At 35.4% G+C, this 13,892-nt stretch overlaps 1 protein-coding gene across 10 annotated transcripts in view; it reads left to right on the top strand.

Annotated features, from left to right (window-relative positions):
* Nucleotides 1-13,892, top strand: part of LOC149801871 (uncharacterized) — a 94,914-nt gene that overhangs the window by 29,147 nt on the left and 51,875 nt on the right. For 9 of the 10 annotated variants that reach the window (XR_016420729.1, XR_016420728.1, XM_089956245.1 and 6 more), the window contains 2 exons: nucleotides 601-726; nucleotides 4,328-4,402. Coding sequence is in view for 8 of the 10 variants with exons in the window: in XM_089956245.1 (XP_089812371.1) it covers nucleotides 601-726; nucleotides 4,328-4,402 (201 nt within the window). In the remaining 2 variants the exon portion in view is untranslated. The remainder of the gene's footprint in view (nucleotides 1-600; nucleotides 727-4,327; nucleotides 4,403-13,892) is intronic. The other variant, XM_089956246.1, reaches the window with a different exon arrangement.

Raw genomic sequence — 13,892 nt, 5'->3', positions numbered from 1 at the left:
ATGTCTGCAGTGTGGCAGTTTATAGTGATGTCTGGCACTGGGGCATCATGCTGCAGACACATAGCATGATGTCCCACCCAGTCACATTATCCTGACACCAGGCCAACCAGTCTTAACACTAACCTCTTAATGCTGAGTGCCGAGCGTGACAGCTGTTAGTACCATTTTTGTAAGTCTTTGGTAAGAATCGGCCAGGGATCTAACCCACGACGTCCCGCGGGAGAAAATTTTGTGATCATATCAGACAATGTACATCTGAAGTCTCCTTAGGTACTGAAAAATAGAAATGCTAGAATTCCTGGCCTTCAGCACGTAGAACAAGTTTTTTTTAATTCAGAATGTGAAAAAAAATAGGCATATACTTGTGTTTATTTAAAGTGAATATAAACTTGTGAAATTCATACATTGATTGCTTTCATTGTTTTGCTCATCATGGTCAGTAAACCATAAAAATTAGTTCATTAATTTCATCAGTACAATGTGAACATATTCATTTAACCCCCATTTCTCAATTTATTTGTCCAGTTGCCTTTCTGATTTTATAGACCAAAACAATACACAATAACACCAAAACAAAATTAATGCCATATTTTTTCACAGGTTTGGAAGACACTGCAGTTGAAAATGGAGAAATAGATGATAAAATAGCCCTGGTAGTGTTTGGACGTAAAACAGAGATCATACAGCAATTAACCTCTGATTTCAGCATCTTAAGAGAGACGTTTAGTAAGTTAAACCCAAGAAAAAAATTCGTTTGTTGGATTGCTTAGTATTTTAGAAAAATACATTTACCATACATTTTGTATGTCTTTGGACCTTGTTTGTTTTCATGCACTTAACATTATTTTCCCAAGATAAGTTTAATGTCCTGTCAGTTTTGGACAGTATTTTACACTAATTTTTTTCCTTTGGCTTATGTTTTAAGATACAATTTATGGAGACCTGTTGGTCCATTTTTAGGTACACATTTGAGTGTGTTTGTTAAAGTCAAACTTTAGGTACACATTTGACTGTGTTAAAGTCAAACTTTAGGTACACATTTGAGTGTGTTTGTTAAAGTCAAACTTTAGGTACACATTTGAGTGTGTTTGTTAATGTCAATCAAAGATACAGTTCACTTAAATCAGTTATGAATAGGTACCTAATTATCTTAGTTATGAATAGGCACCCAATTACCTCAGTTATGAATAGGCACCTAATTATCTCAGTTACAAATAGGTACTTAATTATCTCAGTTATAAATAGATATCTAATTATTGCAAAAAATACTTTTGCTTACTTAGCAAGAATGTTTTTATGTGTATGGATTAGTAATTTCAAAGAAATCAAAATAACAAATTATCCGTGTTGATAATGTATTAGACAGTCAATTAAGGGTAGTTATTAACCAGGTCTTTACTTGACAAACAAGTGAACTTAAAAATATAAGGAAAAGAAGAAGGAGGACAACTAACAGGTCATGTTTATTTTAGAATCTTAGAATATGAATGACACTCATAGTGATTATATATTGCTTACAACAGCCTCTTCACTGTCATTGGTTATGACTGAATGTAATGCTTGTATCTGCTGTCAGAGTGAAAATATGTGCACATTCTTTCAGGATCATCATTCATTCAGAAATCTTATATAGTTTTCTTTCTTTCACACAGTTTTTAAATTTTGCTGCTTTTTTTTGCACATATTTTCATTATTAATTATATAGCAGATAGTTGAGAGGAAATAAGTAATGTGGCAGTTCTCTTGGAAAGAACACAACTTTGTGGCTTTAGTACATGAATGGCTGTGGGGTTTTGTTGTATGGATAAACAAAATACAGCATAAGGCAAGAAGATGTTATTGTCATCCATTATCCATCCATCCATTAGCACAAGTTTGTTATCGCTACATTCCTAAACTACTTAGGGGATTGTCATGAAACTTAACACACACATTCACCCCAAAGTCTGCTTGGTCCCAATGAAATGACAATGCTTGGTCATCCAGTATGGCTGTCACAGTGGTCATCTTGAACAACTTGTTATCACTACTCCTCCATATGTGGCCTACTTGGTCTTAAATGAAAATGTTACCAATCTGACAACCAATATGTTCAACTAAAACATTGTGTTATCGCTACTCCTCTTGAATGGAAAAGCATATTGAAATGGTGTTGATCTCATGTCTAATATGGCTATTGCAGAGATCAGCTTGAAAACCTTGCTTTCACTACTTCTTCTGAATGGTCATAGTAACATGGGGTTTTCACTAAAAGATTACTTATAATGTCCCAAATTAAAATGACTAACCCTCATCATTGGGTTTTCAGAATAGGACATTCACCAATTGACTTATTATGACACCTACTTCATCCGAAATGAAAACTGGATCCAGTCATACAATATGGCTGCCACAGTGGCCATCTTGAACATCTTATCACTATTCCTAAATAGATGGTCATATCAACATGGAATTTTCACTGAAAGACTGCTTGTGATGGTTCGTTGGTCCAAAATGAAAATGATGATAACTGACAGCGAATAGGGCTACCACAGCAGCCATCTTGAAAATCCTTTTATCTCTACGACAGAAATTAAAGTCATATTAACAATGGGTTTTCACCAAAATGCCTCATACGATGTCTAGTTGGTCCTAAATGTAAATGGTACCAATCTGATGTCCAGTATCTCTGCCACAGTGGCCCTCATAAAAATCTTATCACTACTCCTGAATGTAAATGCAGATTAACATGGTGTTTTCACTATAAGATTTCTTGTGATGTCTGGTTGTAAATGAAAATGGTGTTGGTCTGATTTCTAATATGGTTACCACAGTGGCCAGCTTGAAAATCTTGTTTTCCCTACTTCCCAGGAATTATTGTTTATATTAAAAGACTACTGTTTTGTTGATCCTATATTAAAATAGTGATCTGGCATCTAGTATGTGGCCAGCTTGAAAATCTTGTTTTTCCTACTCCACTTAAAATGGAAATTCATCTTGACATTGTGTTTTAGTCAGAAGAGTTCTTGATGGTGTCTTGTTGGTCCTAAATGAAAATGACTAACCCTCGGCATGGGGATAACAACATGGATTCCCCAGTAGACTGCAAATGACACTTGGTTGGTCCTAAATAAAAATGGATCCAGCCATATATCCAATATGGCTGCCATGACAGTTGTATTGAAAGTTTTGTTGTCACTACCCCCCCCCCCCATTGGATTATCATTATGACATGAGGTTTTCACCAAAAGACTTCTGACGATGTCTGCTTTGTCCTAAATGAAAAATGGTGCCACGCTGACAGCCACTATGTCTACCACAGCAGCTGTTTGAAAACTGTGTTATTGCTGAAGAATATCAGAGATGATTTCATCACTCTGCACTGTCAGCAGTTAAAAAGAAGAAATAGTCTGATCTTGAATTCCTACAAATTTGTTTCGTATTGCTTAGTAGAGCATCAGTCACATTGAGGAACATTTTTTTAGTCGTTATCCTGCACAAACAGATATAACAAGTGACATTTTGACATATTGGGTGGCACATTAGTTTTGAAGAAAAAAATTAATTACTTGGTTATTGTTTTCCTCCTTTTTCAGGCCCAAATGAAGTAAAAAGAATTGTTTTTGGATAGAAAACAGTATAGTTTTTGACATCCCAAAACATAAAGTATATCTAGTGAAAAATATGTAGTACAAAATTTAGGCAGATAAAGTTTTCAATATATGACTAATAATGTCACCTTAAAATGATAAATTGATTAAAACATAAGTATTTAGAAACTAAACTAAACATTAATTTGGTTGTTATTGATCTTGTGTTATTCAAAACTATCCTTTGAAAATCATATATTATAAATGCAAACGAAGGTTAAAATTTGATATTAGGATTTGTAGCCCTATACTTTTGTATTGAAAAAATAAGCTTTTTCAAAAAAGAAATAATATATAAGTACAGTGTTTTACTGAAATGTACATATAACTGTTTTGTTGTATGGAAGATTAAATTGTACAGTGTTGAACTACATTGTATGTGTAACTGATTTGTTCAGGAAAGGTGGAACTGTACAGTGTTGTAATACAATGAACATGTAACTGCTTTTTCAGGGAAGATGAATCTGTACAATGTTGTATAACAGTTTACATGTAACTGTTCAGTTTTTAGAAGATCAGGCTGTACACTTGTTTTACTACAATGTTCACATAACAGTTTTGTTTGGGAAAGATGAAACTGCAGTGTTGTACTACAGTGTACACGTAACCGTACAATGTTTTATTGAAATATGCATGTAACTGTTACACAGCTGTACACGGTAGCGTACTGAAATATATTTTGAACTGTTTTGTTTCAGGGAAGATCAAACTTGGAGGACCAACACAGATGTTTGGTGGTCTTATCATGGCACTTGCTGCCTTAGCAGGTCAGTGTAAGTCACTCAATGGTTTATAGTATCCATATTTCATCATCTGTTGTATGTTGAGTGCCTTGTAATTCCTCTTACATGCAGAGTCTCTATATCATACAGAAAGGAACACCCAGGGTGATTTAAATATTCAGGATATATTTAACATCAAAATCATATCTTTTCAACACCAGTTAATTATTATATTATTTTTAGAGAAGTTGTTCTTATATTCATGTTTGTAAATAATTTAGCAACTCAGTATCTTATTTATTTTTGAAAGAAAATATAAAAATTCTGACTTTGGAGAAATGAGTCTGCATTCAGCTATTTGAGAATGTTATTGTTGCATATACATTTGGAAATAAAGTTTTTTCAATGACTTTTCAGTGGAGTTAGTGAAAGGTGTATTTGTAGCAATTAATCTCCCTTTAATGTTTTCAAAATGCAAGCTTATTGCTTCTACTATAACATATTTGTGCAAATTTTGACGAAATTTTCAGTATTATAATTTTTTTAAATATAAAATTGCACAAAGGTTTGTGGTGTCAATATTATAATTCATTCTGGAGTTTACTCAAACAAATGTAAATTTCTACGAAGTCAGAAAGTGTTTTATGTACACATATTTATAATATAAATTGTGCTTCATACATGGCTGTCAGAAAGTGTTATATGTCTATAATATGAATCATGTTTCATTTTGGGCAGTCAGAAAAGTGTTTTCATGTTTGTAATATAAATCACACTTCATACTGAGCTGTTAGAACATGTTACATATATCTATAATATAAATCATGCGTCACAGTGAGGTGTTAGAACATATGTATATCTATAATATAAATCCTGCTTCATACTGAGCTGTTAGAACATGTTACGTATATCTATAATATAAATCATGCATCACAGAGAGCTGTTAGAACATATGTATATCTATAATATAAATCATGCTTCATACTGAGCTGTTAGAACATGTTACATATATCTATAATATAAATCATGCTTCATGCTGAGCTGTTAGAACATGTTACATATATCTATAATATAAATCATGCATCACAGTGAGTTGTTAGAACATATGTATATCTATAATATAAATCATGCTTCATACTGAGCTGTTAGAACATATGTATATCTATAATATAAATCATGCTTCATACTGAGCTGTTAGAACATGTTATGTATATCTATAATATAAATCTTGCTTCATACTGAGCTGTTAGAACATATGTTATCATTTCATATGTATTTTGCTAAGTATCACTGAAATGAACAAGTACAAAATATAGGTACATCAGGGTCATCAAACAGAGAAGCAGATTGGATTCTTTCCCCTGCCTCAGAACACATGACCCTTTTTCCTTTCCCATGACTCAGAACACATGAGATCATTTATTTATTACATACTCCCTCTTTTATTTATTCTTTTCTATGGCTCAGAACACATGAGATCATTTATTTGTTACATACCCCCTCTTTTATTTATCCTTTCTAATGGCTCAGAACACATATAGTCCTTTATTTCATACCCATTTAATATCGCATAGCTAATCTGGTCTTCAATAAAGATGTTCAGTGAGTAATTCTATATCTCAGAAAACAAATTGGTTTTGCACACCGAGCTTAGAACTACTTTTACAACTTAAAATATTAAATAATATTCAACTTACAAAATGTATGGATTGATTTATTACTACGTATTTTAAATTATTTAGAAATGTGAACACACGTTTGAAATTTTATGAAATGCAATAATCTTTGGTGAAAATTGTGGCATTTGCCACTGAGGATAATGGGAGAGTACCATAATTGGCAAAGGGCAGTTTATGTGCATTTAACAATATCTAGGCTGAGAAATTAGAGTTAGTTGAGGTGGACAACAATATCTAGGACAGAATGTTGAAAGTGAGTTTTCAGGTAAAGCTGGTAGGCAAAGTGAGATCAAAACAGAGAGAGAGAGAGAGAGAGAGAGAAAGTAAGTAAGTACTTTAATGCTGAAATCTTGTATTAAAATTTGTAAATGTCTAGACAAAGAAAGAAAGACTTCTTGGAGTCATGTCATGACTCGAGGTATGGTTAGAAATGACCCACGTTTGGAAAACCTTTACCCCATGTTTTATTCCCAAAAGACATCCCACAAGATAGATCATCTAAATTAACAAATGTAGCTAAAATACAATTCAAAATTAGTGTCAAAAATACAGTCAGCGGAATTATATTTTTTTAAGGAGCAGGTTTAAGTGTAGGGTCTTTCAGTTGTCTATTAAAATTACAGAGGAATCAAATTTATTTAGTAAATCTGGGACAGTATTGTTGAGAATTTACTTTTTAATTATATCCAAACATGAATATTAATAATCTTGTCTACATGTTAGAAAGAGGTCGAATCTTCGATTTCTTTAGAATATGTTACAGAATCATAATACATTAGGAGAACTACTACTATCTCACAAGTCTGGCCCTCCTAGGCTAAAAACATTTAGCTCAAAAATTATCTGCTCATCTAGGTTGCAGTTTGAAAGAGTGATCTCCCCTTAATGCTGGGATTTTCACCAAATCATGTGCAATCACCATGTACTGTTTGGGCTCATGCCAAGTACATGTAGCATGTTTTCTATGGACAGAGAAGCCTCGCAAAATCCATAAAAGCAGTTTGGAAGTTTTCTACCTGAAAACAAGCTGGAAGGAGTTTCATCTTCAGAGGGAAGTTTACCCTATCTAAATTTCCAACTTTTATTTCTTTTACTAACATTGTGTTTTCTAACTTCAGTGTTATCACTCTGCTGTCTTAACACAAATAGATGCCTTTGGTACATACCTGCACAGGTCACAATGGCATCCCCTCACATTCCTATAACCGTATTAAAAAGTGCATGTCTGGTGCATGATATAGAAATTCAGATAATTTTGTTGTATAATTTCTGCCGAGTCATGATTCATACACTTCAGTTTCTATATTATGTACTGCAGGTGTTTAATTCACAGTTATATACATGACTCTTTACTGATTTTTCCTGTAGAGAACATATTTGGGCTTTTTAGTACATGTATAAAATTGTCTCATAATGGCTATTGTAGTGCCTACTTTGTAAGTATCAATAATGATGCATCAGTTCCTTTTTTTATGTGATGGTTTTATGTGTAATATAGAGAACTCATTTATATTACTGTATAACTTCTGCTGTGGTCAAATAAGGACATGTAAGTTTTCTATACATGGTTTAATCAGCTTATGCATGTTACTATAAGTTACACTTCAGTGATTTGGTCAGTATAGGCATTCAGCAATTAGCCTTGCTACAGGTAAACTGGTACAGAAATTGATTATTTGCCTTACACTTTGTACATCTAATGACTATTAGTGATGCTCCAGTAATTCAACATGTATAAGCAGTCAAATTTCTACTGGGTATTGGTCAGTCCTAATGATTGGTTACCTGGGTACCTGATCAAAGGGAAATTGTATTAAATGTGAACCTGAACTGCTTTGTTGTAGGTTCACACATGCCAACCCCAAGAGAGGTATGAGCATAATTTATTACTAATATAAGTGGCAAAAAAGCATAATCTGAGCATTAAAAGAGCAATCTGTATATTACATGACATAATTACAGAAAACTTTGAAAAACATACATATTTATTTTATTTAACCAACAATTATTTTTATTAACTAACAGGATCTGCAGTTAACATTTTTGTCACAAATTAGTTAATCCAAGTGGATTAGTAGTTAATACAAGAGAATAGTCACAAAAGATATTGGTAAATTTTTGATGAATAAAACTCACTTTAACTAGTTTACATGTCTACAGTAACTTTTGCAATTAGTCATAAAATCCACAAATGATGACTGTTGTAGTATCCTCGACCTGACATGGTTCATCCTTTTATGACAGTCTGGTGCAACATGTGTTTAAGCTTAACAAAATCCCTCTCCTCAAACATTTTTCAGTCATATAACATCCAACAATCACATAGATACGCCCATTTTTTGTGATATCAGATGCCATTTATTTTCAATTTAGACTGCATTTTACGGTAGCCAAGTTTTTGTGTGGCCTTTGCCATGACAAAATTATTTGTCTTGGGGTTTCCCATTAATAAAAAAAGTCCAGTAAACAAGCATGTGAACAGCAGCCCTGAATTGACCAGCCAATACTCACTCCAGGGCCACAAACTCTAGTCAAAAATAGTATAAGTAAAACCAGACATTTATATTGTGCTTTCTGCTATTTGAATTGAAGTATGTATTGAAATTTTATTTCACTGAATATTTCTTATTCAGTACTTACTGTTACTGTTGATGAAAGGTAATAAATGCGCACATGACATGAGCCTCGAACTGTAATAGTTATTCTATGTCTTGATCTGAACTTGGAAAACATTTTTTTTTTAACTGGTACCCGTTGTTCACTTTATTACCTGGGTTATTATCAACAGACAGGTACCCTATAACCATCTTTATTCACCGTCCTACGGTTTATTTGTAACTAGAATTGATCATTTAGCAGCCATTTTCTAAATATTATTAGTGATGCTCTAATTCTCTACCTGTACAGGCCAGGTGCACCCCTTTACAGATATTTATTATAGTGGGTAACTCGGCAAGTTCATATAGCTGGACAATCACTACACTACATGTATAAAGCTCTCTTTTGTCTTACAGATTTAGACCATGGGCAAGGCCAGTCTAACAATCAATCAATATTTATAGTTTTGTCAGGTTGTCATTCCTTGAATACATGTTAGATTTGCATATTATGGACAGAAGTCATTCATAGCTTGAAGGACGAAAACATCAAGTTGCATCCAAGGGTTCATACCATATCATTTACTGGGCAGCATGATGGAAAGCAACAGTAAGCATCTTTTACAGTCTCGCATATCAGAATTTGGACAGGATACGTTGATCAATATCCCATACTCCATCTCAACCTGAAGAACTGGATAATGTCATGCAGCCATGCTGGCCATGTTCTTTCCTGACCGGACTCGGCAAAATAACTCTGATCAGAATAGGCCACAACCACAGTCGATCATACAATATCAGCCATAAGAAAGTGGACATGCCCAGTTCCACGACTCCCATAGTGCTGCTAAGCACTTCCTGCATACGATGCCCAGTTTAGTGCCATTATACTCAATAACCCATTTCTTGAAATCAGTTATGCAGCAGACTAACCTGCATAGTACTGCTAAGAACTTCCTGTGGATGATACCCAGTCTATACAGGTACTCTCATGAATCAGTCTAACTGCATAGTGCTGCTAAGCACTTCCTGCAGACAATGCCAAGTCTATATACAGGCACTCTCATGGATCAGTCTCACTGCATAGTGTTGCTAGCCACTTCCTGTGGAATACATAGTTTATTAAGGTACCCACATGGATTGATCTTACTTGCATAGTACCTCAAGACACTGCATACTATGTCCATCTTGGGGCCTCGGTTTTCAAGAGATGGATTAATCTTACTTGCATAGTATCTCAAGACACTGCATACTATGTCCATCTTGGGACCTCAGTTTTCAAGAGATGGATTAATCTTACTTGCATAGTATCTCAGGATACTGCATACTATGTCCATCTTGGGACCTCGGTTTTCAAGAGATGGATTAATCTTACTTGGATATTACCTCAAGACACTGCATACTATGTCCATCTTCGGACCTCAGTTTTCAAGAGATGTCCCTTTACTCACCCTCAAGCCTCTGCCACCCAAGTGATTCCTTTTAGTGATACCTTACAAGTAATGGGATCTGACTTGTAAGTGCTGAAAGTGCAGTGAGACACGATCCTCAACATTTTTCTCCAGCTATATTGTAGGTAGGACAGGAGACATCAGCTTCATTACCTTAATCAATAAATGATGAAAACTGGCACCCAAATTCCCTCATCATTATTAGATCTTACTTTGATGAGTGAAACTTCGCCTTGCAGACATGGTTTAAAGTTTCCTTCACTATTATATCAGAGTTCTGTTTTCGTTTCTCTCCATCACTTGCTCAGGTCTACAGTTCTGACATCAAGTGCTCATTGTCAACAGAAAAAAATCAAATTTCAACTGCTTTCTCATATGGACAAGTTACTGATACTTTGGGACTGCATACATTGCTAGTTCCAAGTTCCAAGCATCTACTGATGGGGATTTTTCTCCAGCAAATACCTTTTCATTTTTCCATGTGGATACCCATGAGAAGATTCATAACGTTATGACCATGGGATCAATGTTGCATCTAATATCTAAGACAGTCTTTAATAGGCAGAACACAGCTTTCATTCAGATCTCACCAGAAATACATGGAAGATGTTTATAGGAGCGTTCACTTCATAACATAGAGGCACAACATACTATGGCCATAGTAGCTGCTAAGAACTTACAACAGGAGGAAAAAGATGCAGTGCTCTCTACCTCCACCTTACAGACCAAGGGCCAGCACTTGTCACTAGGTCTTCAACCTAAATGCATTCAATCAACTCTGTTAAGTTCTTGGGTTCATGATGGAATGCAACAACTGGTTCTGACACCATCCATTGTGGAGACTACACAATCAATGTGGTCCTGCAAAAGGTGTAATTTCATGCCCCCACTCCAATGGCTTCCAGAAGTTCTTTAATTTGCCTTGAACAGGGTACAGCAGCAGAATAGTTATATTTTAGAGTGTATGTGTGTGTGATTCAGATTTTAAATGTAGCTTTAACAAATTGTTCAGTCATATTGCTACGATGTCTGCAGTGTAGCAGTTTATTGTGACGTCTAGCACAGGTGGCATCATGTCCCACCCAGTCACATTATCCTGACACCAGGCCAACCAGTCCTAACACTAACCGCTTAATGCAGAGCACCAAGCAAGGCAGCTGCTTGTACCATTTTTGTAGGTCTTTGATAGGACTCTGCTGTGGGTTTGAACCTACAACCTTATGCATCTGAGGCATATGCTCTGACCACTTAGGCCACCAGAGCAAGCTTATTTTGAAACAAAACATGATTTTGATTGTTACCCTCCTTTCGTTCTCATTCTCCTTGTCAGCAAGGGTATCTCCAAACTTATACCCTTTCAAGATTCACTTCATTACATCTGGAATCAATGTTCAAGTAAAAAGACTTTCCCTCCAGGAATGAGAATTGAATTCATGAAATGGTAGATTGTTGGGCTGCCATAACAGCGATCATGTAGTCCAAATGGAGACCAAACCTTTGACCAGTGGGCCAACTCTCACAATATGTAACAATAGGAGGTTGCATCTCGAAGGCAGGGAAACCACTTTGGACTCACGTTGGTGATACCTCTGCAATCACAACCTCCAGCAATCATGATTGCTATGGATGGAAACAAAGAGGACTGGGAAAGTATGTCTTCTACCATGTCAGACTGCCATAAGAGTGTGGGCCCCCTCAGGTCATTATTCAAATGTCAACATCCTCAAGATGGAAACCATTTTTGAAGCTTTTCTGTGGTGAATGGAGAATCTATGCAGGAATGGAGTTTGCTTTCTGTCCGATAACTTTACCATAGTTTTCACTCAATAGGTGCTTGATTGGATCAACCTATGATGGACCTTTCGGTGACAAGGTGGAATGCCAAAAAAAACTACCTTTGCCTTACCAGTCTTAGACACAGGATGCCTGGATAATCTTTGTATAGATTGGAACAGTGGAATGTATACACTTTTCCAGCACCTTAGATTCTGAAGGTAGTACAGTGATCAACAGAATTTGAGTGTCTCCTCATTCTGATTACTTCACTCAAATGTGAAACATTGGATTAACTTCATCGGTTGCAACTGAATCACCAGAAATTGACATAGTTCCTTGTCTGAGTTAAGCAACCAAGATGACATGTGTTTCCCAACCCTCTAGAGTTACTGGTCCTTCATGTCAGATCTTGTTAAATGTGCCCTTAAGAACAAATAGTTCTTACAACAGGTGGTGGAGAATCCTTCAAGTGAGATGGCTATTTACCTTAGAGGCATACAAAGGTATTGTAACATAATCTCAGTGGAGCACACACCAGAGTACTTTATACCAATGTAGGCACCCATACCTCAATAGCTAACTTTCTATGACATTTTTTAGGAGTAATAGTTGGCACAAATCACAATTAAACCTACCATTCCACAATCACTTTCACACTGCTATCATGGAGGAGAAGATATCATACAAACCAAAGACCTATCTTCTATTCATTTGGATTTCACCTGGCTAATGATACTGGACCCTTGCCCAAGTGGAAGTTATCACAGGTATTAACCTGGCAGAACAAGACATCATTCGAACTGCTTTCAGGAACTTAATTAGTTCACCTATCATGTAGGTCCTGCCTCCTCACTACTTTGGCAATGAGCAGGCAAAATCAGCAATACATTGCCTACTGGTTTTAAATTTTAGCTAACAGTTTTTAGCCAGGGAGTGCTGAATTTGCAAGATAGTAGTTTGTAAAGTATCAATTTCTTGTCTTTCAATGCATTAACAATTTCTTGTTTTAATCAAAAATGTAAAAATAGACAGCTTGAATGTACTGTAAATTCATGAGCTTTCTGTGTAAACTTAAATGTATTTAATTACTGTAAGTCTGTAAAATTTGCACTGAAATTTGCATGGGTGTATAGTGTCTATTCAGTAAATAGAGTGTAAGAATAGAGGTCCTTACTTGCCCAAACCTATCGGCCCTTACTATTCCAAACATATAGGCCCTTACTGGTCCAAACCTATGGGCCCTTACTGGTCCAAACGTTGGGTCTTACTGTTCCAAACCTATGTTCCATTTGAGAACTAAGGAAAAAAATGACTTGCCTGTGACTACAGATTAAATCCATTCATATGTCCTATACAACATTTATAAAGCTAATCACCATATTGCAATGCAGACAGACCAGTAACACAGTTGATAGGCCTAGCCCCAGATACATACATGGTGATGGGTTGTACAATATATTTTACAAAATGCTAAATGTCTAATTCAATGTTTAGAATTATACATTAAAATTTTTTAAATAGAATGTGGTAAAAAAGGGATATGTAATAAATACAAAATTACATAAGTGTTTTGTTTTGAGTCAGGGAAGAACTCATTTGGTATGGCATTGGAACATGGTCTCGTACTGACACCCTTGACATTCCTATGCCATTTCAAACACTTTCTTTCTGTTCACTCTGAACAAAGCACATATGTAGTCTTGTCTATATATTAATTTCATCCCCCCTCTTTTTTTTCGCCATGACTGAGAACACCTGCAGTCAAACATCTCTCACATATCCTGTCATTTATCCTTTCCTCAGACTCATAAAACGTGCAGTTTTTTATTGATTACATATCCCCTCTTTTATCCTTTCCACTGAATGCTGACATGTGGTTTTGTGTCAGATTCAGACATAATGAGTTTGATTGTTGAGTAGGTTCAAAAATATTTGCTCATAGGCATAAAGTTTTGATTTATCCTTTCCCCTGACTGAGAACACATGTCACATGTGGTTTTGTAACTTTTTATATTTCCCAAGTATTGTTAGTGTTGTC

The sequence above is a fragment of the Sinohyriopsis cumingii genome, chromosome 4 (genome assembly GCF_028554795.1).
Source record: "Sinohyriopsis cumingii isolate HCF-2022 chromosome 4, ASM2855479v2, whole genome shotgun sequence".
NCBI lineage: Eukaryota > Metazoa > Mollusca > Bivalvia > Unionida > Unionidae > Sinohyriopsis > Sinohyriopsis cumingii.
Note: the sequence above shows the minus strand (reverse complement) of the source record. Positions and strands in the feature narration are given on the sequence as shown.